We start from the raw sequence: 21,619 nt of genomic DNA, 5'->3' as shown, positions 1-21,619 counted from the left end.
AAGTCTCTCACCGACTCTCCTTCCTCTCGTTGGGCTTTCTGAAGCTGAGAGGCTACACCCCAAAGCACTCCCTCTCGTATGTATTCCTTTAAGAACAGTCTCCTAAGAGTAGGGTAAACCGTTTTTTCTTCCACCCTTAGGGTTCTATACCAATCCCCAGCCTTTCCACTTAAGGTTAGGCTTAAAGCATTGCTCTTATGTAGGTCATTGTGTTCTCCTAGAGAATCACATATTTGTTCAAACACTTTGATATGCTTTCTCACATCCTCGTCTCCACTAAATTTTTGTGTGAGCTTGGCTATTTGTACTGCCTTACTTCTAGGCTCTCTATCAGGCATGTTACGCATATTCTCAGCAATAGATCGACCAATAGCTTGAGCAAATGTTGCCAAGTCACCTAAGTGAGCAGGCACCATGGGTGAAGGCGCTCCAGAGACTACATGTGGAGTAGGTATTGGCATTGGGCATGGCGCATAGGAAGCCCTTGGGTTCCACGTTGGGTACGATGTTGTGCCATGTGGTGGTCCATAGTTCATATGAGTGGCCCTAGGCATAGCAGACGTCGGATGTGACATGCTAATGCTAGCCGGTATAGTCCCATGGAAATAAGAACTTGTGTATTGTGCTTGTGGAGCATAGGTAGTTGAAACAATGGGAGGGGTAGGGACTACATGAGTACGTGGACCCATAGGTGCATACGATTGGTACGCACTTTTAGGTACTATTGCAGGCATTGAGCTACCATGTAGCGGTGCTTTACTAACAAATGAGGTCCATGGTGTGTTTCTCGGCATGCCCATCATTGGGGTAGGCATGGTAGCCGTGGTGTCATCAAGGGAAAGATGTGCTAGACTTGGAAAAGTAAAGCTATCACTTATGGGCTCGGATTGCATTGAGACCCCTGGCGAAACAACATATGGGGGATCGATGGGACTCACTGGGGGAGTCTCCATTTGTGATAGAGTGGGTTGTTTCCCTTTGCCCGTGTCTGAAAATCGCATAAGACCCGTCGAAGGTATGTTTATTCCTCGATTTTGCCTCTCGGACTGGATAATCCTATGGATGACATTGCAGATCATGTGTTGTTGTTCCTCTAAACTAGTGGTACTAGATGTGGATTGTACAACTTCTAACCAACCCACATGGTATGTGTAGCCCATGTATAGGTCGGTCAAAGTCTCCGTGTGTAGGTCATATTCCCAATTTTCATTGAGAAATACCCCATCCAAACTTGGTGTACTAGAGGGTTGCCGTGAGGTGGATGCATTGTTGCTTCCCGTGTTTTGACTTTTAGTCATCGCTACCTTAGAGGCGACTTTGGAAGGTGGTAGCTCGGTAGGGCCCTCATTAAATGAGGTAGGTAGAATGTCCACGTGGACACTCTGAGGGAGTGTGGGGTCTATAGGAGATGTGAATGGTGATTCTACTTCCCCACCCCCTTCGTTTACTTCACTAGCCGTAGGTTCAGAGCGCGTAGCTCTACTAAAAGTTTCCATCAAACGGCTAAGAACACTAGTTCCAGGTTGTTGGGCCCAGCTAGGTACGGTTTCATTTGTTCCCCCGGGGCTTTGTGTAAGATGATCTTCCATAATATCGTAGTCAGATGAAGAGTCGGTAGCCGCTATATTTGGGTCTTGGGTTGCACTACCTTGGGTCCCCGCCGAGGGCGTAGATCCTAGCGTCGAAGGATAGTGAGTACCCCCGTAAATCGAAGCACTAGCTAGTTGTTCGGACTCTAGCACACGACCAGAGCGTAGATACATGTGCTTTGGGTGCCCTACAAGTGTCGGCAAGTACCCTTAAAGGTTACTTGCTTTGTTTTGTGGGTGTTTTGCACCCCGTTTTCTACTTGATTTTTTCTTGTTTTTGATGTTTTTTGAATGTTTTTTTAATGTTTGATTTTTTTGATTGAAGTGTGTGATAGCTCGAAACGAGCGTATCACTTAAAGGGTCACTGTGTGCTTTACGACACAATTTTCGGGCATCTGACGTTCCGTTGGTCCTCAAAAATCAATTTTTAGCTACGTGTGAAGCTAAAATTCGTTTTTTTAAAAGGCGACTGAGGATTAAGCCTGAGCGTGAGCTTGGGTTTGGGTCTGGGAGATATTCCCGATCCCGGTCCTACCTTTAAAATTTTTTTATTTTATTTTTTTTTAATAAATTTTTTTTAATTTTTTAAAGGATAAGGTCGCCGCGGCCTGCGCGAGAGCACACACACACACTCTATCTACCTACTTCTAACTAATATACCTACTCTTACACACTAAGACACTCTATTAACTCTCACTAATCTACTTCCTACTTACTGTACACAGAAAACTAACTCCCTTAATACACAGAGAATAAACACAAAACCTTTGAAATCTCTATTAACAAAGAAAACTAACTACCTTAATACACAGAGAATAAACACAGAACCTTTGAAAACTCTATTAACAAAGAAAACTAACTACCTTAATACACAGAGAATAAACACAGAACCTTTGAAAACTCCATTAACAAAAAAAAACACACAGTATAACACCAAATCCCTCTTCTCAACACACACACACTCCTTCCTTACCTTTCCTATAATTGAAATTGCACCACGGAGAAGCACAGAGTGCTACTTGAGCTTAATGCACGGCATTCCCCGGCAGCGACGCCAAAAATGTGCACGTATGTCGCACGTGTCAATGCAAGGAACTTGCCGATACACCGTGTGCGAGCCACAAATGGCTCCAAGCACACAACAAGCCTAAACTAGTAAGCTCAAAGAAGGCAATGGTGTGTCACTCACCGCTCTACACTTGCTTCGTGGAGGATTCCTCGCCGTGAAGAAGAAGGAGACGCCGCAACGCCGCGCTCAACCGCTTCACCACCGTCGTGCCTTCGTAATGCTCGATCGCCCACACACTCCCTCTCTCTCCCTCTCTCTCTCTCTCTCTCTCTCACTCACTCTCTCTCTCTCTCTCTCAAACACACAAAGAGATGAAGAAGAAGAAGAAGAAGAAGATGGAGCAAGAGCACTCTTCTATTGCACAAATGAGAGAATGAGTGAATTTTAGGTTTAGTTGACTTTTATATGAGCTCGCCCCATTCACACTTGGGCGCCCATGCTTAGCCAACTAATCCCTTGAATGTTCCAATTAGAGTGCGCCTCTCATCGGCGATCACTTTTACCCTTTTCCTATTGGACCGACAAGCCCGGTACCTGACTCTACCAAATAAATAATACAATGTGTGCCGTAGGTTACAACGTCCGTCTCGTAGGTGATAGGGTGTCCGTGAGCCGTGAGGGTTAACAGTTGAAAATGTCTCGAAATGTACTATGGGCACCCTCCGTTTCTATCGAGGGGGGGAGTATATGTCTCATGAATTCAATCCATTTCTGGCTAGTCGTGGGATAAAACACCAATGTGCAGTGCCTTATACACCTCAGCAAAATGGTGTTGTTGAGAGGAAAAACAGGTCAAGCTTTACCGCATTCTTTTTGGCTTGAGGCCATCATGTGTGCCACTTATGTACTTAACAGGTGTCCTACGAAAGCTCTGCAGTCTATTACTCCATATGAAGCATGGCATGATAGAAAGCCTTCTATTGAGCACATGCGTGTTTTTGGTTGTTTGGCATATGCTTTGGTGCCACAAGTGCAACGCAGAAAATTGGATGATAAGGCTGTCAAATGTATTTTTGTTGGTTATAGTGTTGAAAGCAAAGGTTACAGGTTGTATCATCCGCAAACAAAACGTATTCTGGTTTCTCGGGATGTAGTGTTTGTGGAAGATTCTGTTCAGCCCTTGCTGTCATGTACTAGAGACAGTAATGTAAGCTCACAGGATATTTATGACACTTTGTTGCCTCTTTTCAATGGTATAAATACAAATGTAAGTTCCAATGAGGCAAATGTACAGCCTATGGGCGTTTTTGAAAATGTTTTAGATCAGCCTATTACTGATGCAGATGTACATGATGTACTTGATGAGGAAAGGGCTGAAAATGAGCACACTAGAGGTATGCCAAAATGGCTGGTGCACACTTTGCATGACAGTAAATTGGATGCACCTTTGTCTAGTTGTACTTGTTCAGGCTCTCGCCATGCATCTTATGCATCAGATTGTTATGCTTTGGCTGTGTCTAGCTTACATGATGTTGAAGAGCCTCTGTCTTTTGTTGAAGCACAGATTCAAAAAATTGGATGGCTGCCATGCAATCAGAATATGATGCACTTATAAAAAATGACACATGGACTTTATGTGATTTGCCTCCTGGCAAAAAGGCCATTAGTACGAAGTGGGTTTACAAGTTAAAGGGCAAGCCGGATGGTGAGATCGATCGCCATAAGGCTCGACTTGTTGCAAAGGGTTATGCACATCAAAAAGGCATTGATTATGAAGAGACTTTTGCTCCCACTTTCTGTATGTTTTCTATGTGCATTGGCAGCTCATTTTGGTTGGGATGTACATCAATCAAACATTGTTACTGCTTTCTTGATTGGTGACATATTTGAGGAAGTTTATGTAACGCAGCCTCGTGGTTTTGTCATAAAAGGACAAGAGAACAAAGTGTGCAAATGTAAGAAGGCTTTGTATGGGTTGAAGCAATCTCCTCGTGCTTGGTATGAGAAGGCTGACACTCATTTGGTTAAACGAGGCTTTCGTAACAGTCCAACAGAAAGCACATTGTATGTAAAGCGTGAGGATGATGTACTTTTCATTGTGGTTCTTTATGTCGATGATTTGTTGATCACTGGACCAAATGAGAGACATAATGTTGAATTTAAGGCTGATTTGAATGCTACTTTCAAGATGAAAGATTTGGGGATGTTGCATCATTACTTGGGCATACAGTTTAAGCAGTGTGATGGTGGTATTGCCTTGTGTTAGAAAAGTTACATAGAGACCTTTCTATGTAAGTTTGGACTTGAGGATTGCAAACCTATTTCCACTCCCATGGAAACACGTTTGAAGTTGAGTCTACATGATGCTGGCGATCCTGCTGATGTCACTCTTTACCAAACTGCTGTTGGCTGCCTCATTTATGTATGCAACACAAGGCCAGATATTCAGTTTGCAGTCTCACAGGTCAACAGATTTATGCATAGCCTAGGGTCTAAGCATTGGCAAGCTGTCAAGAGGATTTTTCGCTACCTTAGTGGCACTTTACATCTTGGCTTGTTTTATTCCAAGGGGGGATCATTGCCGCTAGACCTACATGCTTTTTCGGACTCAGATTGGGCTGGTTGTTTTGACACGCGAGTGTCCACAAGTGGTTTTTGTTTCATGCTTGGCAGTTCATGCATATCATGGTTGAGTAAGAAGCAACCTACTGTGGCCACTTCGAGTTGTGAGCCTGAGTACAGGGCAGTCTTCACAGCTACGGTTGAGTGTGTATGGCTCAGAAGCCTTATGGCTGGTTTGGGTGTTGGACAGGACACTGCCAACACTATCTACGCTGACAGTCAGAGCGCATTGGCAGTTGTGAGGAACCCAGTTTTTCATGCTCGCACAAAGCACATTGAGGTGCATTATCACTATGTCAGGGAGAGGCTCTCAACAGGAGAGATCAGCTTGGCTTATGTGCCAACACAGGACAACCTTGCAGACCTTTTCACAAAGGCATTGTCTCGTGAGAAGCTTGAAGCTTTCCGCAAAGCTTTGGGCTTACTCCCCTTTGTGGATTGATCATGTCCTCAGGGCATGGCACTTCCCTTTACTCATGTGCCAACTCTCGTTCACCGCATCACTCCAGGGGGGATTTGTTACCATATACATGTGGTAGTGATGTGTGTGAACACACTAGGACCGCCGGGGCATTTTTTCCCTCTTTAGGAGTTTTTTTTCCCCCGAGCATTGTATATACGCACATCACTCTAGGGCTATCTATCTTTCCATTGCATACTAAGTAACACACTCTCTATAATGTGCCTTGAGCTTCCTTCGTCTTCTCCAAGCTGTGTGCGTTTCTCTGCAACCCTAATTCCAACAAGGTAGTCCAAAAAAACCCTAGGTTAGCAGAAACTCCCTGGGAGAGAATGAAAGAAAAAATGATTATGACAACTAAGTCATTGTGCCAAATCCAATTAAACTTGAAGGGAGCTATAGCATAGGTATACAAAACCTTTCCACAAGCTCAAATGAACATTTCATGTGGACTGGGGAGTATATAGATGATAAGCCCAAAATTGGCCTAGTGTTAGAATCAAGTTCTGACTTCACAGAACGCTCTCCCATAGATGCCTTAAGCAATGTACATAGGTGGGACCAAACAAAAACATCATTTGGGACCTATGGCACAAGAAATCGGGCCATAAGACTACAAAGCATCAGTTTTGACCCATAGCCACAAATCTAATCCAAATAGGACAAAACTTGACAAGGTTGATCCCTACAACCTATGGAACATGCTTACAAGCGTGGAGTGAAGAAAAAGACCACCACCAAGTGTCGGAGGCAAAACCATCATAGTCAGAGGTGAAATGGAGAAAACAAATCAAGGGGACCAAAATCAATTCAAAGAGAGATCCTTACCTACTAGGCCTGTAGGAGAAGTGTCTATCATTGCATGTCAATTTCGTCTGAAATTTGCAAGTGTAGATAACAAGTGCCCTTATTCTCTTCAAGCACAATTTACATCCCAATTTGCACTCACCATCGACGTTGTTGGATTGGCCACTTGTTCCATAAAACACCATTGTGCGTTGTTCGTACAGATTGTGGATGCACTCGAATTACTTGAGACCATAGAAATATATTACTCTAATGTGATCCCCATCCATCTTCAACTAGCTACTTTCCGACACCCTGTTGAGCACACGTGCAAAACTACTTTCTCGATATAGGCCAATGTTTTTATATTTTTTCCTCGCACTATAATTAGATTGCTTTGTTGGTCTCATTCGTGTTGGATTGACATGTTTAAATTTGTGCTACGCTTTTAGATTGTATTAATTCTTTGACTCATTCTACATCAATATTTCCCTTGTAAACATCAAACAATCTATACTTATAAATCTATACTTATATGATGGAGCTTAAAAATTTTGAGCGAGGAGAACGTATCCACGTGTCTCTCATTGGGAAACTTTCATTAGAGTATATAAAAAAATCATCACTTCACTTCACTTTTTTAGGAAAAGAAAAACCTCTTCAATGCCCTCTGCCACTTATTGGAGCCTTCCTTTCACTTCAACTTGACTTGGAATCTTGGATAACAAAAACGGAAGGCCTCAATCCCACTGACTTGCATTGGAGAGGATTCTCGGAGGAAATTGAATAGCATTGCATGGGAGTTGGCGAGGCTATGCGAGTGAGAGAGAGACTCGATAGCATGGTTGGCTATTGGTTCCCTTTGCATGTGTGTGTGTGAGAGAGAGAGAGAGGGAGACAAAAACCTGCTCGCTTCTAAGGACTCCGACTCAATGATGATGAGCTATTGTGTGTGAGACAAAGAGAGACAACACTTGAGTTGCAACTATTGAAGTTGGGAGGTGTGTGTGTGTGTGTGTGTGTGCACGCATGCGTGCGTGCGAGAGAGAGAGAGAGAGAGAGAGAGAGAGAGAGAGAGAGTCTTTGATATGGGGTTGCAGGTGTGTGTGTGTGTGTGTGTGTGTGTGTGTGAGAGAGAGAGAGAGAGAGAGAGAGAGAGAGAGAGAGCTACAATTTGAAACTGTCTTGCATCCGACTGCTCACAGTAATCGAAGTGGTGTGTGTGTGTGTGTGTGTGTGTGTGTGTGTGTGTGTGAGAGAGAGAGAGAGAGGCTTTATGCGACATGTCCTCACTATCTCACACAGGCATGAGTTGGAGGGGATCAATGGCCCACGCCCATTTCGGGGATCGGGTGCGATCTGAGCCGTCCGATGCGGTTTAGTGTAGATTCGGGAAAATAGGTAAATTCGCCCCCGGAATCGAACCTAGAACATTGCCTTTGCAAGCCTATCACCTTAACCACCTCACCTGTGCGTGTTTGTTGAAAGCATTGGGAGAAGGGGTTCCCTTATGATGAACCGGCCACTGTGTAGACTTGGGTCAATTTAGTAAATTCGGGCAAATTGGTACATTCGGACACGTTGCAACATCCGACGGCCCACGATGCACACGCTCCCAGAAATACGCGTGTGCATGCCCGTGTGAGATAGTGCTGAGGTGGAACTTGGCCCTGCAACTGACTTCGCTCACAATAATTGATGGAGCTTCGTGCAACTCGCACTGCGCAGTTATCAAAGGTGCGTGTGTGTGTGTGTGTGTGAGAGAGAGAGAGAGAGAGAGAGAGAGACACACACACACACACAGAGAAGCTTTATGACACATCGTTATTTTCGGCCATTTCTACCTCCAAAAAAATCATCGTTATTTTTTATCATTTCTACCTCTAGAAAAATCATTGTTCCAAAACATACATAATTCTTTTCCTTCAAGTCACTATTTTTTCCTATTTTGGGCATAATTTCTCCCTTTTCTTTTGGACGTCTCTACTTAGGGAAAAGTCATTGTTCCAAACATACAAAATTCCTTTCGTTGAGTTTGCAAAGAGGAGATTTTAAAAAATTACGGGTGTTTTACAAGTTTTTACACTATTTTTTTCTATTTTGGGGCAAAATTTCTCCTTTTCCACTTGCCCTCAACCGGCATTTTTGAAATTCGGATTTTTGCACTACTTTTTTCTATTTTGGGATGGAATTTCTCCTTTTCCCCTTGCCCTCAATCGGCCTTTTTGAAATTGGAAACGACACGTGATTAAGCTAAGACACATTTTTTCGAACACTGTTTACCTTTGAATCATGTCGACATTTTTGAAATTGGAAACGCCCGCTATTAAGCCCAGGCACATTTCTCCAAAACAATGTTTACCTTTGAATCATGTGTAAATCAACCATCGATGTGAGAGTATTTTTTCAAATTTTTATACTATTTTTTCTAATTTGAGGTGGAATTTCTCCTTTGCCCCTTGCTCTCAACTGGCATTTTTGACAGATGGGTTTTTGAACTATTTTTTTCTATTTTGGGGTGGAATTTCTCCTTTTCCCCTTGCCCTCAATTGGCAATTTTGAAATTGGAAACGACACGCTATTAAGCTAAGACACATTTTTTTCGAACGTTGTCTACCTTTGAATCATGTGTATATCAACCATGTGTGCGTGTGTGCGTGTACGTGCGTGTGCATGTGTATCATGGGCCATCAAAGGCAAGTGAAACCAAGACGGATGACGAATGGCCCCAATGCGGTGTAGGCAGACCCGAAGTGGCACAAGCAAATCCGAGGTGGAGAAGGCGAGAGATGGACAAAAAACTTGACGATGTTTGAAGGTTCTTTTGCACTAAATTTCTCTATTATTTGTGCTAAACTTGGGTTTTTTTCTCACCTTAAGTTGCATTGAATAGCTAATTCTCAAAATTTAGCGGTGCGATTACATTTAAAGTAGGTTTAATTCCATCTCACGTTCAAGTTACAATGAATAAATAAATCTCAAAATTTATTGGTAGAATTACACTAAACCTAAGCTTGCTTCCAGTTTAAAAACCGACATATGAATAAAAAATTCAACTTTATTGTGTTTCAAGGTTCTTTTCCTAAAATTTGTAGGTTTTCTCATCTTTGAATCAAAATCAAAATCGGGAAAGAAATTTAACCGTGAATTTTAAAATTGAGAAGAAATACACAAAACCTACGTTTTTTCAAGCAATCAGATACCACTTAGATACATAATGCTTGCTTGCAGTGGAATGACCAAATCCGAGGTGGCAAAGGCCCGAGATGGACAAAAAATCTTGACACTATTTGAAGGTCTTTACAATAAATTTCTCTAGGATTTGGTCGCCTTAAACTTACAATGAATAGTTGTCGATTAGATTACACTAAACCTAGGTTTACTTCTATCTCACCTTCAAGTAATTACAATGAATCGATAAATGTCAAAATTTATCACTAGGATTGCACTAACCCTAAGTTTACTTCCAGCTTAAAAATCGACAGATGAAAATTTTTTAAATTTACGGCGACTTCATTGTGTTTCAATGTTTTTCCCCTAAACTTTGTAGGTTTCTCATCTTTAAATTGATCCGAAATCGAAATCGAACATAGAATTTAGAGGTAGATTTCAAAATTGAATATATGGGAATACACAAAACCTACATTTTTTTCAAGCAATTGGATACCCACTTAAATACACAATGCTTTTTCTTGGACACTTGAAAAATGTGCATACGAGAAATTTTAGATGCAACCTACTTTTACTTTACAACAATAGAGACAACACCCAATCAGATCATGTGTATGCGCGTGCGCGCATGTGTGTGTCTTCATCCTCTCCTCATGAACCTCCTCTCCCTTCACAAGGAGCGCAATAATTGAGAGAGAGAGAGAGAGAGAGAGAGAGAGAGAGAGAGAGAGAGAGAGAGAGAGAGAGAGGCTCTTAGCAGTGGTGTTTGACTCATTATGGGGGAATTTTGAAATATTATCGCTTTCGTATACATAAACGAGTAGATTTGTGCAGCTCTTTATGCATATCTGCGAGTGATCGAGAGCTAAGATATTGTTACAAATTTAAGAGTTACAGTGGTATTGATACTGTGCTCTTTTGGTTTGCACCAACATATGGGTCACCTACTATAGTTGTTATGTTGATTCAACTTTGATTTTCATGAAAAGCTGATGTTATGATGTTTCTTGGATGAGGTTGAAATGTTCTATTTATAGATGCCACATCAAAGAAGGCATTGGACACTATCTACATTTAGTTGGATGCTTCATCATCCACCATTTCATATCTATGGTAACATCTAAGTATTTCCTTTGTAAAATTTTCAGCTTGGTGTTCAAACAGACAATTTTCTCATGTAGATCCACCTGGTTGGAGAGGCCCACTCACTACGCACGATGTAGTACACATTATTGAAAGCTTGGAAGTTGTTAGGTAAGGAACATCAATGAAGCACGATGATTTTTTATATTTTGTTTGGTTATTGAACTTATTGTACTTAACCCATTGGCTTGCAGGAATCACCGTTATCGTGATAACATTTTAATCGAAGTGCATGAGTTTTTGGAGGACTCCAATGATACTTTCACATCAGTGTGGCTATGAATCGTAATGCAGGTTCAGCTCACATAAGGGTTCATGAGCTCGAAGATCGCTGGCTGGCCAGTGCATAATGCTCTTATAAGAATAGGTATGAGAATTTGAGGATTGTATTGTACACCTTGCATGAGGGGCATCGTCGTTTTGGTAGGAGCATTCGTTGTGTGGGTCCATGGGTTTGACGAGTACCAAATGCAACATCCCGAAGGTTATCATTTTGAAATTGCAACAATTTTGTTAGTTAAGATTTAGTGTCTTTCAAAAAACTTTTTCTTTAGAGACGAATATAAGGTTATTCTTACAAAGACTACTTACAATAATGGAAGTGGATTGTTGCTTTTCTTTTAGTCCCCCCCTCCCTCTCGCTCTCCGTGTCTCTCTCTCTCTCTCTCCTCCCTCTCCAAACGTGCAGTTTTTTAAATTTATGTTCTAAAGTTGTTATGTTCATTCAATTATCTGTGTACTTTCTGTTGTTGCACAAAGTCGATGTGATTTAGGTTGATGTCATAAAGCATTTAAAACTTTATTGCACATAATAAAACATTTAAGATATGGTTGTCACTACTTTGAATTGGATGCATAAAGAATACCGACACATGTTATCCCTTTTAAGAAAGGGAGAGGGGAGGTTACCCAAAATTGAATGATACTCCTTCTTGACCGCAGCAACGCGCGGATCACGTACTAGTTTCATTAATATGTTTAGTTACGTTCTCAATTTATCGATGTTCTTCTTTCATGTTCTTAAGCCAAACAATCGTCAAATCTTGTCGGTGCAGCTAACAAAGCAATCTAGTTTTTGGTGGGGTGGTGTTCCGTGCCTAAATGGAGACTGAATGAGCCCAGGCCCGAGAGAACGTTTGGAATGAGTAAAGTGAACTCAGCAGCAGTAAAGAAAACGTTTGAAGAGAGAATCAGGGAAGGTGGAAAGCTATGAAACTAGCAAGCTTGAAGACAGTAAGCAATGCCCACAACGATTCCATCTGGGCGGTAACGTGGGCACCAGCAACAGAGGCGCGCGGGGCGCTGCTTGTCACTGGGTCGCTAGATGAGAGCGTGAAGCTATGGAGAGGGGACGAGCTCGAGCAGGATGGCGTTCACACAGGCCACTCTTTGGGCGTCATCGCTGTGGCTGCCCACCCCTCGGGGAACATCGCAGCCTCTACGTCCCTCGATAGCTTTGTTCGCATCTTTGATGTTAATTCCAATGCCACCCTCGCCGTCCTTGAAACCGCCCCCTCCGAAGCCTGGCTCATGCAGTTTGACCTCAAGGTACCTCCTCCCCTACTTGCCCATTTCTTCTTGTTACCCCACTTGTGTTTTGGATTTCTGTGTCCTTTTAACGTCTACAATAGTGTGCAAGCTTTTGTTTGTTTGTTTTGGAGCAGAATCCCATCTTCTGCTATTCTCCAGCTGTGAACAAAATTCTTAAGATTTATAGACCTAGAAAATTTCTTGTGGATTGACCATCGCACCCCTCCATTGGGAATTTTCAAACCTTTGAAGTACGTCACACACTTCTCACCCAGCTTACTAGTATTATATCTAGGGGTGGGTGACAACTTTCATTGAGGAGCTTAGCAAGTTATGTTTGGCCCATTGTTTATGTTGCGTGATAGTATGCTGGAAATTGTTAGTATCTAAAGCAAGAGCCAAAAGGATGTTAATGAAGAATTTGTAGGTAGACGCTTGCTTTTATGCATCTGGGGATCCCATATCTTATGATGCTAAGGTCCCATAGCCTTGTGCATGTAAGCATTGCATCCTCAGTCTAAATTTTGTGATAATCACTTTAATGTGCTCGGGAATGATTACGACACTAGCCAAGCAAATTTTACGTGCTTACATGTTTGGTTAGAAAGATCTCCTTACCATCAACAAGGATAGATAAAGAAAAGGCTAGTGACTAAAGAGATAAGAATTTGTACATATGGACTATGGTTGTCAAGTAGTGTTTTGGCAACAACAGGAGGCTAGCGTTTTTGCAGCAGGATACAGTTTCAGCCTAGCGTTTTTGGTTCAGCATAGCAATTCAGCGTTTTGCAGCTTCATCGCGACAAGATCCACAGTAGCATCAATGTTTTCAGTTTTCAGCACTCAAAACATCGCAGAACAAGTCCCGAACCTCGCAGATCTCACCTTCCCACAGTAGATCCTCGCTGCACGGTCAGATCCTGCGAAGTTTGTAGTTTCAGCCCGGAAAACGCAGATTTCAGCATCTGCATTTTCAGCGCATCGTCGCCATCGACATCATCACCGACATAGAGTCAAAATTCAGCAGAGCAGATTTCAGTCATTAGCATTTTCAAATTTCAGCACGTCTCGTCGTCGTCCTCATCGTCGTCGACATCGTCGGCAAGTCCAAAGCATTGTAGAGATTTGTGCAATCAATAGTAGACCGCTTTCGCCATAGAGAGTGGGGTCTTCGGAGGAGGGTTTGACAACTTCTCTGGTGTCGTATTCTTCTCTCTCTATCTCTGTCTCAGCACCTTCATTCACAGTGTTCACACTTTGTTTGTGTCCATTGCACTCTCTCACTAAAGGAACGGAAGGCTCTCCCTTCCGTAAGTAAAGGGAACCCTTGAGCACAGTTCGGAGCACTCATCTTGAGCAAAGTTCAACATTCACTTTCGTTGTAGCTTATAGTACACTCATCCATTTGCTCATGGTCTGTCCCCACGAAATCTGCTACCAATCCAGCTGCTCTATAACTCTTAGGTTTGTCCTATGGCTGTTCTTTTGGTGCCTTGTAGGGCACCTGGCTAACACATGCCTGTGTTGACCACAATCATAACATTTCTCCTCCTTGAAGTATTCAGCTCGTTGCTCTGCCAACAGTTGAGGGCCTGAACGTCTCTTCTTCCGTCGGTTTCCCCTTCTTTTGTTACTATTGTTTGACTTGCCCGGTCCGAATTGTGACCAATCTATCTGTGGCGTACGTAAGAGTGTCCCCATGCATTGCAAACCCTTGCTTTGCATGTCTTATCAGTTGTTGCATGGACTCGAACTTTTGTAGCAGACAATAATCTCTTATCTCTTTAGGTAGATCACCACAAAATCGCTCTTTCTGCTGTTTGAACGTAATTTTCTTGAAAGAAGAAGCCGGTAAGAAAGTCTCCCAAAATCTCTGACAATAAGTATCTAGTGTATCTTCCTTGGTCATCGTCAGATGATTCCAACCTATAATCACATCACGTTCGTATTCTTGAGTGAGCCATGAGGAAGTAAATACTCTTTTGAACTGAAGCAACTTTGTTGGTGCCTCCCTTCGTAAAAGCGAGGTAGACCACCAAGCTTGTGTATTCCCCTTGAGGTAGGATGCCGCCCTCCGGACTTTGGAATGCTCTAAATAGCGTCCTTCAGAGTATACAATGTCAAATTGTTGAATGAAAGTGAGGGCCTTATGAGTATCCTTAAAGCGAGAAAAAGTATCAAACTTTATTGCTCGCTGGTGCTCCATAAAATCTTTGGGGTTCTTCTTCCTGTCCTCGAGAAAATCATATTGGTTGGCTCTGTAATTCCTCTTTGTGAACATCGGCTCATCAGACTCTGAACCGTCCGAGGAAGAGGAATCCTCTTTTGAACCGTTAAAATACTTCGAGATCTTCTATGGATCTATTCTTCTTTGCCTTCTTCTTGCCTTTTCTTCCCTCGTCACTGGACTCGGAGGTTGAAGAACTGTCAGAGCGTAGAAGAAGAGGACGAACTGGAAACATCCTAAAATCTAACTCATGTCTTTGCCTTCTTAGCATAGATTTCCGACCCAGGTAGCTTGGGTAGTCTGTTGCTTGACTCTGCTTTCCGGGCAACTTCTTGGTCTTCATGAGCCTGCTAACTCGTCGTTCTACCGCTTCTTCAAACTCATCCTCCGAATACACCTTCTAAGCAGGAGTCCTAGGTGTGGTCAGCTTCTTCAATGCTGACTTCAGAGGTGATCTAATGGCAGAACGCCATCTGGAATGCATCTCATCAAGCGGGTGCTTGGCCAACAATTTCGCATACTGTGGGTCCTTGGAGTAGTGAAGGGCACAAATGTCAATTCGCTATTGCTGCTACATCTCCATCCTTTCATACTTTGTAGGAGGAGATGGCCCGTACTGCTCCAAATCTTTAGAAGATGGACAATGTCCATTGGAATCTTCATCGTTCTAGCTCGAGTTGGAATGGTCGGTGTTACTAAATTGGCTTTTGACATAAAAATAATTCTAATTGAATTATTGGATTTAAAAGTGAGAGGGTTTTCTCGCTTGGAACACCAAGAAAATAATTCTAAATGAATTATTGGAATTTTAAGTGAGAGGGTTTTTCTCACTGGAGACATCCGAGTACAGAGTATTCCTAGTGCGTCATTCAAAGTAATGACGGGAGCACTGTGAATGGGAATATCTGTAAGGCCACCAGGAACGGGTACTTCAGATGCGTCACATCGGATGGGTGACAGGGAGCATCGGAAAGAAGTATCTGACCATCCGGGAACAGATATCTTTGATGCGTCATAGGATGGGTGACAGAGCATCGTGAACGAGATTGTACCGTAAGTTCGGTAGGAAAGGACTAGGTGATGGGTATTTCTAATGCATCACAAGGTGGGTGACGGGTGCATCGGAAAGGGGATATCCATAGTCGAGAGGAAATCCGAACTTGAAAGAGGAATACGCGTAAAGACGCAAGCACAAGAATAAAGATGGGTTCTGAGAAGCTTTTCTTAAAAAGCGGAAAATTTTAACGAGTTTTCCGGGAAGAGCAAACGCTTTCCCGTGAGGAATCTATGTTTGCATTGCATTTGTGCATGTGGTTGCATCCAGGGACACCTGGGAAGTGTTGCAAAAAGCATTGTTTTAAACTAATAAGGTTTTATTGAGTTTTTGGGCAGGTTCAGACCAATTTTAAAATATGCAGACCGCCCACTTAATAAGTGGGCAGCCACTTAGAAAATAAAGCAACAAAACTAGCCAGCGAATTCTCTCTCCCTATTTCGGATAGAACATTATTATTAATTTTTTTTTAAAAAAACGAAAATTAAAAAAATGTACTCAAAAGTGTACATAATTCTTAAGCTGTGTTAGAGTTTCGGTGAACCTGGGAAATTTCCTTCCCTTCGTAAGATCCTTAGAGTGAAGACGCTCAACTTGACGATCCCTTGGCTCGATCTTAGAGCAAAACCCGCTCATCAAATAATCTAGGATTTCAATCCTTGGATTCCTCGAGCACAGGCCGTAGTCGTCGCTTGTTCCTTCCCTCGTAAAGAGAGTGTTCATTCACTTGTGCGAAAAGCGCTACGATATCTTCCCTTACCGGGTAGGGGATGTGAGCTTAAAGAGTATTCAAGCTTAATGAAAGCTTTTCTTTGCTTGAAAGCTCAGAATGGTTCCTTCATAATTTCCTACCCGCAGTAGCAGGTAATCTGTTCGAGAATTACTGGATACCAGATCAACAGTTGACCTTCCGGCTAGTTAAGCAAACCAATTCATTTCAGAAAACAATGTTTCAATTTGATCCTGCTCTCATAAACACTCGAGAGTGAGTAGTCCCGATTAGACATAACCATACCTCGTGCAAAAGAGCAAATAAGCACGATGCACTTTATGATTTTCGCAAAGATGTAACTTTGATCGAAAACCTGCCCTCTCACTTAAAGTTCGATGGTCTTTTATTCCAGAACTCAGGAGTTAGATTGAATTCCCTTACTCCAAACTTTCTATGTTCAATGGTTCTCGTCCCACTGCAGGGATTGTATTCTATGTACATCAAGGTGTACACATTCAACTTTTATTGCTGACTCCACCATCTTCTGCAAAGTATCTTGCAGATTGGTTTACAAAATTCGGGCAAAAGTCCCTCGTTAAATTTGTTTATCTTTCCTTCCTCAGAGAGGATCAAGAATGGAGCTATCTTGGCAAGAGTGAACACACTACTTGCTTTGACTTGCTCGTGTTCCTATTAGGCAAACCGATCCCAATCTTCTTGGATGCCTTCCTCAAAGCGTAGAGGAAAAAAATTTGTCGGAAAATTCAGCCTTGAATTGAATCCAAGTCTTGTTGTAAGTTCCTTGCAGAGCTTTGGTATACCACCAAGTACTTGCCATCCCCTTGAGGTGTTTGGTCACAATACCTCACCTTCGACGCTTCTCAGAAATTGCCGTTTGCAAAGGCAACTTCAAACTGTCGAATGAAAGCAGTAGCTTTCAGGACATCTTCCCTTCCGTCAAAAGTATCAAACTTGATTGGAGTGTTCCTAGGTCTAAAGACCTTCTTCATATTCTTCCCGAAATGACAGGATTTCTTGGATATGGTTATGGTTTGATGTTCATGGATATTTTCTGGATTCTGAAGGATCTTGAGCATTCCGCTCCTTGGATTCTCTAGGTTCTTGAGCATCATGCTCTTGTCGCCTTCTCAGAGAATCCCAAGTCTTGTGTCGACTTCTTGCAGAGATTAAAAAAAAATTCTCAACTCTGTGAGCTTTTTCCTACAGGACTTAGTGTTCCGCCTGCTTACTTCTCTCTTGGCTTCTCATGGCTTCTTCCCGTATTTGCCCAGAGTCGTCCTCCTTTACAGAGAAAGAGAGGAGACCATGCTCTGATACCACTATCACAAACGAGAGCGCATAACAATATAAAATATACTCAGATAAATATATTTTATCTCTTAATATTGAATCCAAAGGATATAGAGAGAAATAGATAGAGAGAGAGAGAGAGTGAGAAGATCGACACAATACTGGGACCAGAAGATGGGCTGGTCCCCCCATAAAGAGAATTCTTTATTAGGGAGAATCTTTTTTTACAAGCACAAGAACCAGAGAAAACCCCTCCGTTCTAAATCTCTAACTCGATGGTCGTTCCTTCCCGTAAGGGAAATTCGAGAGACGAGCTCTCAATCCTTTTTCCGTCTATACTCGGAGTTGAGACTCCGCAGACAATTTCCGAATTCCGTTTCCGAAATTCCCAATCGTAGGACGAAGCCTTCTCGCTTCTCCTTGGTGATGAAGTACCTGCAAACACACACGCAAACACGTGACAACCATTTGTATAACGAATTCCACAATAGATACCTGTCACTCTTGCGCGGGAAAAGCGACTTCCGTGCTTCGTAGTCTCGCGATCTCTCGCGTCTTCTGGCGGCAGAGTCTTCTCTTGCTGGCGTTGGTAACCTCCCTTTCAGTGAGGGCATGTGGTGCTTTTATAGCTTCTTCGCCACGGCACGAATAGCTGCTCGCGTAGAGATCGCGGTCGTTTCTTTTTTTTTTTTCAAAAATTGTTTTTTTCCAAAAAAAATAAATCGTTGTTTTGCCAGAAAAAGAGAAAGAGAAAACGCTGGCTGATCTGTTGCCTTATTTATTGGATGGCTGCCACTTATTAAATGGGCGGCTGACGTATTTTTAAAATAGTCTGAATCTGCCCAAAAACTCAATAAATCCTTATAAGTTAAAAACAACGCTTTCACAACACTTCCCAGGCGTCCCTGGATGCAACCACATGCACAAATGCAATGCAGACATAGATTCCTCGCGGGAAAGCGTTTGCTCTTCCCGGAAAACTCGTTCAAATTTTTCCGCTTTTTAAGAAAAGCTTCTCAGAACCCATCTTTATTTTTGTGCTTGGGTCTTTACGCGTATTCCTCTTTTCCAGTTCGGATTTCCTCTCGACTATGGATATCCCCTTTCCGATGCACCTGTCACCCACCTTGTGACGCATCAGGAATAGCCATCACCTAGTCCTTTCCTACCGAACTTACGGTACAATCCCCTTCACGATGCTCTATGTCACCCATCCTATGACGCATCAGAGATGTCCGTTCCTAGATGGTCAGAACTTCTTCCCGATGCTCCCTGTCACCCATCCGATGTGACGCATCAGAAGTACCCGTTCTTGGCGGCCTTACAGATATTCCCGTTCACAGTGCTCCCGTCATTACTTTGAATGACGCACTAGGAATACTCTGTACTCGGATGCCTCCAGTGAGAAAAACCCTCTCACTTAAAATTCCAATAACTCATTTAGAATTATTTACCTGCGAAATGTTTCGGTGAAACCTACAAAACATGCAACCTCATTTAAAATTAAAACTTATGTGTGTGTGTGTGTACATGTACATACATGAAATTAAAACTCTCTTTATGGAGTCTAGACTAGAGTCATGTGTAATATATATGTGTGTGTGTGTGTGTGTGTACATGCATTACCAAAAAAAAAGAAGTGTGAACATGCACACACTATTTCTAAGCATGCATATTTACACACACATATTAACTTGTATATGTAATATAAATATATATGCATGCACACACACACACACACATGCATGCATACGAACACAGACCTATATATACACACATACGTATGTGCACGTGTGTCTGTGTATGTATTATGCAAAACCCATATGTGGGCATGTGTGTGTATGTATTATACGAAGCCTGTTTTGATTTTTTTATGCCCTGAAACGAAACGTTTCCAGCGAGAAGGTGTCATGTGCTTGGTAGCACCACTGTCAGTATTTAGTTGGTGCTTGGTAGCACCACTCTCGATATTTAGTTGCCCTTCAAGACCATAGGAATCTGAGCTCGGGAACTATCTCCTTACAGATCAATCTGGGACAATGGATAGAGCATGAATAAACCAATGTGTAGGGGGTTCCTTATGCTCAAGGTGAACCTCATAAAGGCTTATGCTCAAGGTTCCTTATGCTAAAGGTGAACCTTATAAAGGCTCTTTTCTTCGATGAAAGCTTTTGTATGATTACTTGCATGGTTATTGTTTATCTGGTAAACATTCTATGGTTTTTAAAAGCTGTATGTGCATGCCTAGTTGGTACAGTCTTTTCTTTGCTAACATTGCATGAATGTGGTTGCGTAGACATACATATTGTGTGATGTGTCAAAGCGCATGAGCTGTCACCTTGGATGAGGTTTGATGATGTGCATAACCTTTTGTGGGTCTCTTATTGTTGGCATGGTTTCATAGGGCTCAACTCTTGCAGTAGCTGGTGGAGGAAGCGCATCAGTCAAACTGTGGAACACCTCTGCATGGCGATTGGATGCTAGCCTTTCTGTGTTGAAGAGTGATGCTAGCGTCAAAGGATCTGAGAAAACTGCTGGGAAGTTTGTACTAGCGGTGGCATGGAGTGTAGATGGAAAACTCCTTGCCTGCAGCACCATGGATGGGACAGTAGGTGTTTTTGATGTTTCTCGCGGGAAGCTCCTCCATCTTCTAGAGGGTCACAATATGCCAGTAAGGTCCTTGGTCTTTTCGCCAGTGGACCCTCGTGTTCTTTTCACAGCTTCAGATGACAAGCATGTGCGAATGTATGATGCAAAGAATAATAGCCTTATATGTGCTATGTCGGGACATGGGAGCTGGGTGCTGAGTGTTGATGCCAGCCCAGAAGGGTCAGCTTTGGCCACAGGATCCAGCGACCGCACCGTGCGTCTTTGGGATTTGTCCATGAGGGCATCCGTCCAAACAGTTACTGACCATACTGACCAGGTCTGGGGTGTTGCCTTTCGACCTCCAGGAGGAGAAGGGGTTAGGGCAGGCAGGCTTGCGACCATCTCGGATGACAAAAGCATTAATCTATATGATTATTCTTAGTGCGTTATTTGAGGTTTGGCTGGTTTGCTCCCATTTTTGCTGGTCGGGCCAGTCATTTTTTATCATAGAAGTGACAAGAGTCCAGAGCTTGATACAAGGTTTTCATATCAGTAGTCAATCAATGCAGTTTTTATTTCTGGTCACAAAGAGCATATAAAGCCGTATTGGCTGCTGTCTTGCATGGATGTTGTCTTATGTTGTCGAACATGTGTGGAAAAATGTCTTCCAGCAGGAGGCTGTGCTGTTGCAAAGCATCTAAAAACGGAGGTGTTAAGAGTGGGCTCCTGTAGACCTAGAGATGTGGACGGAGGGCCCTTGGGAAAATTTTGCCACACCCCAGTAGCAACATCACCAGTTAGGCTAATTTTTCGGCAAACTGCGGGCCATCTTTGCTGGGGGACCTTCGACCGCCTCCCAAGCGTTTGTTACTACACTGGCTATCACCTGTCGATTCTATTCATTTACCCTCTCGTCGCCAGTAAGTGCTTCTTCAATTGCCATTGATATTATAACAAAATTCCAGTTCGAGCAGCCATGATCATGCTTATCCTTGCTTTGTCAGTCCTCTCAAACATGGAAGGTTGTTTGAAACATACTGCCTCTAGAAGGCTTATGAGACCCCCACGAAGAGCAGCTTTTACTAGAAGAGCATTTTGTGTCACTGCTTCATCATCTGTGTTTTATCCATTATGAAGTCTACATCAAAGTTTGCACCAAGGTATCTCTTTCTTTTCAATGATTATCACGTATGAAAGCAGGTGACTGTTTCCAGGGATGTGAAGCTTTAAAAGAACCAAGTATTTACCAAGGTAGCACTCCCTTCTCTGCATTTTCTTTTTGATCGCAACCATGGAAATACAGAAGTAGTAAAGTGACTTTCTTCTTGATTTACTCCAATTGAAGTGTTGGCTTTTGCCTTGGCTAAGTCGTATCACGTCTCGGGTCTGTGAAGACTCCACCCTTGTTTATCTGT

At 42.6% G+C, this 21,619-nt stretch overlaps 1 protein-coding gene across 1 annotated transcript; it reads left to right on the top strand.

Annotated features, from left to right (window-relative positions):
- The first annotated feature begins 11,898 nt into the window (after nucleotides 1–11,898).
- On the top strand, nucleotides 11,899–20,793 carry VIP3 (Transducin/WD40 repeat-like superfamily protein). Its single transcript, XM_086494179.1, has 2 exons — nucleotides 11,899–12,329; nucleotides 20,020–20,793. The coding sequence occupies exons 1-2, from the start codon at nucleotides 11,991–11,993 to the stop codon at nucleotides 20,644–20,646; spliced, it is 966 nt and encodes a 321-aa protein (XP_086350305.1). The 5' UTR covers nucleotides 11,899–11,990; the 3' UTR covers nucleotides 20,647–20,793.
- Nucleotides 20,794–21,619: the final 826 nt, after the last annotated feature.

This window comes from Adiantum capillus-veneris, chromosome 21, assembly GCF_014529385.1.
Source record: "Adiantum capillus-veneris isolate H3 chromosome 21, ASM1452938v2, whole genome shotgun sequence".
Classification (NCBI taxonomy): domain Eukaryota; kingdom Viridiplantae; phylum Streptophyta; class Polypodiopsida; order Polypodiales; family Pteridaceae; genus Adiantum; species Adiantum capillus-veneris.
The sequence above is the reverse complement of the archived record's forward strand: the minus strand, read 5'-3'. Positions and strand labels throughout refer to the sequence as shown.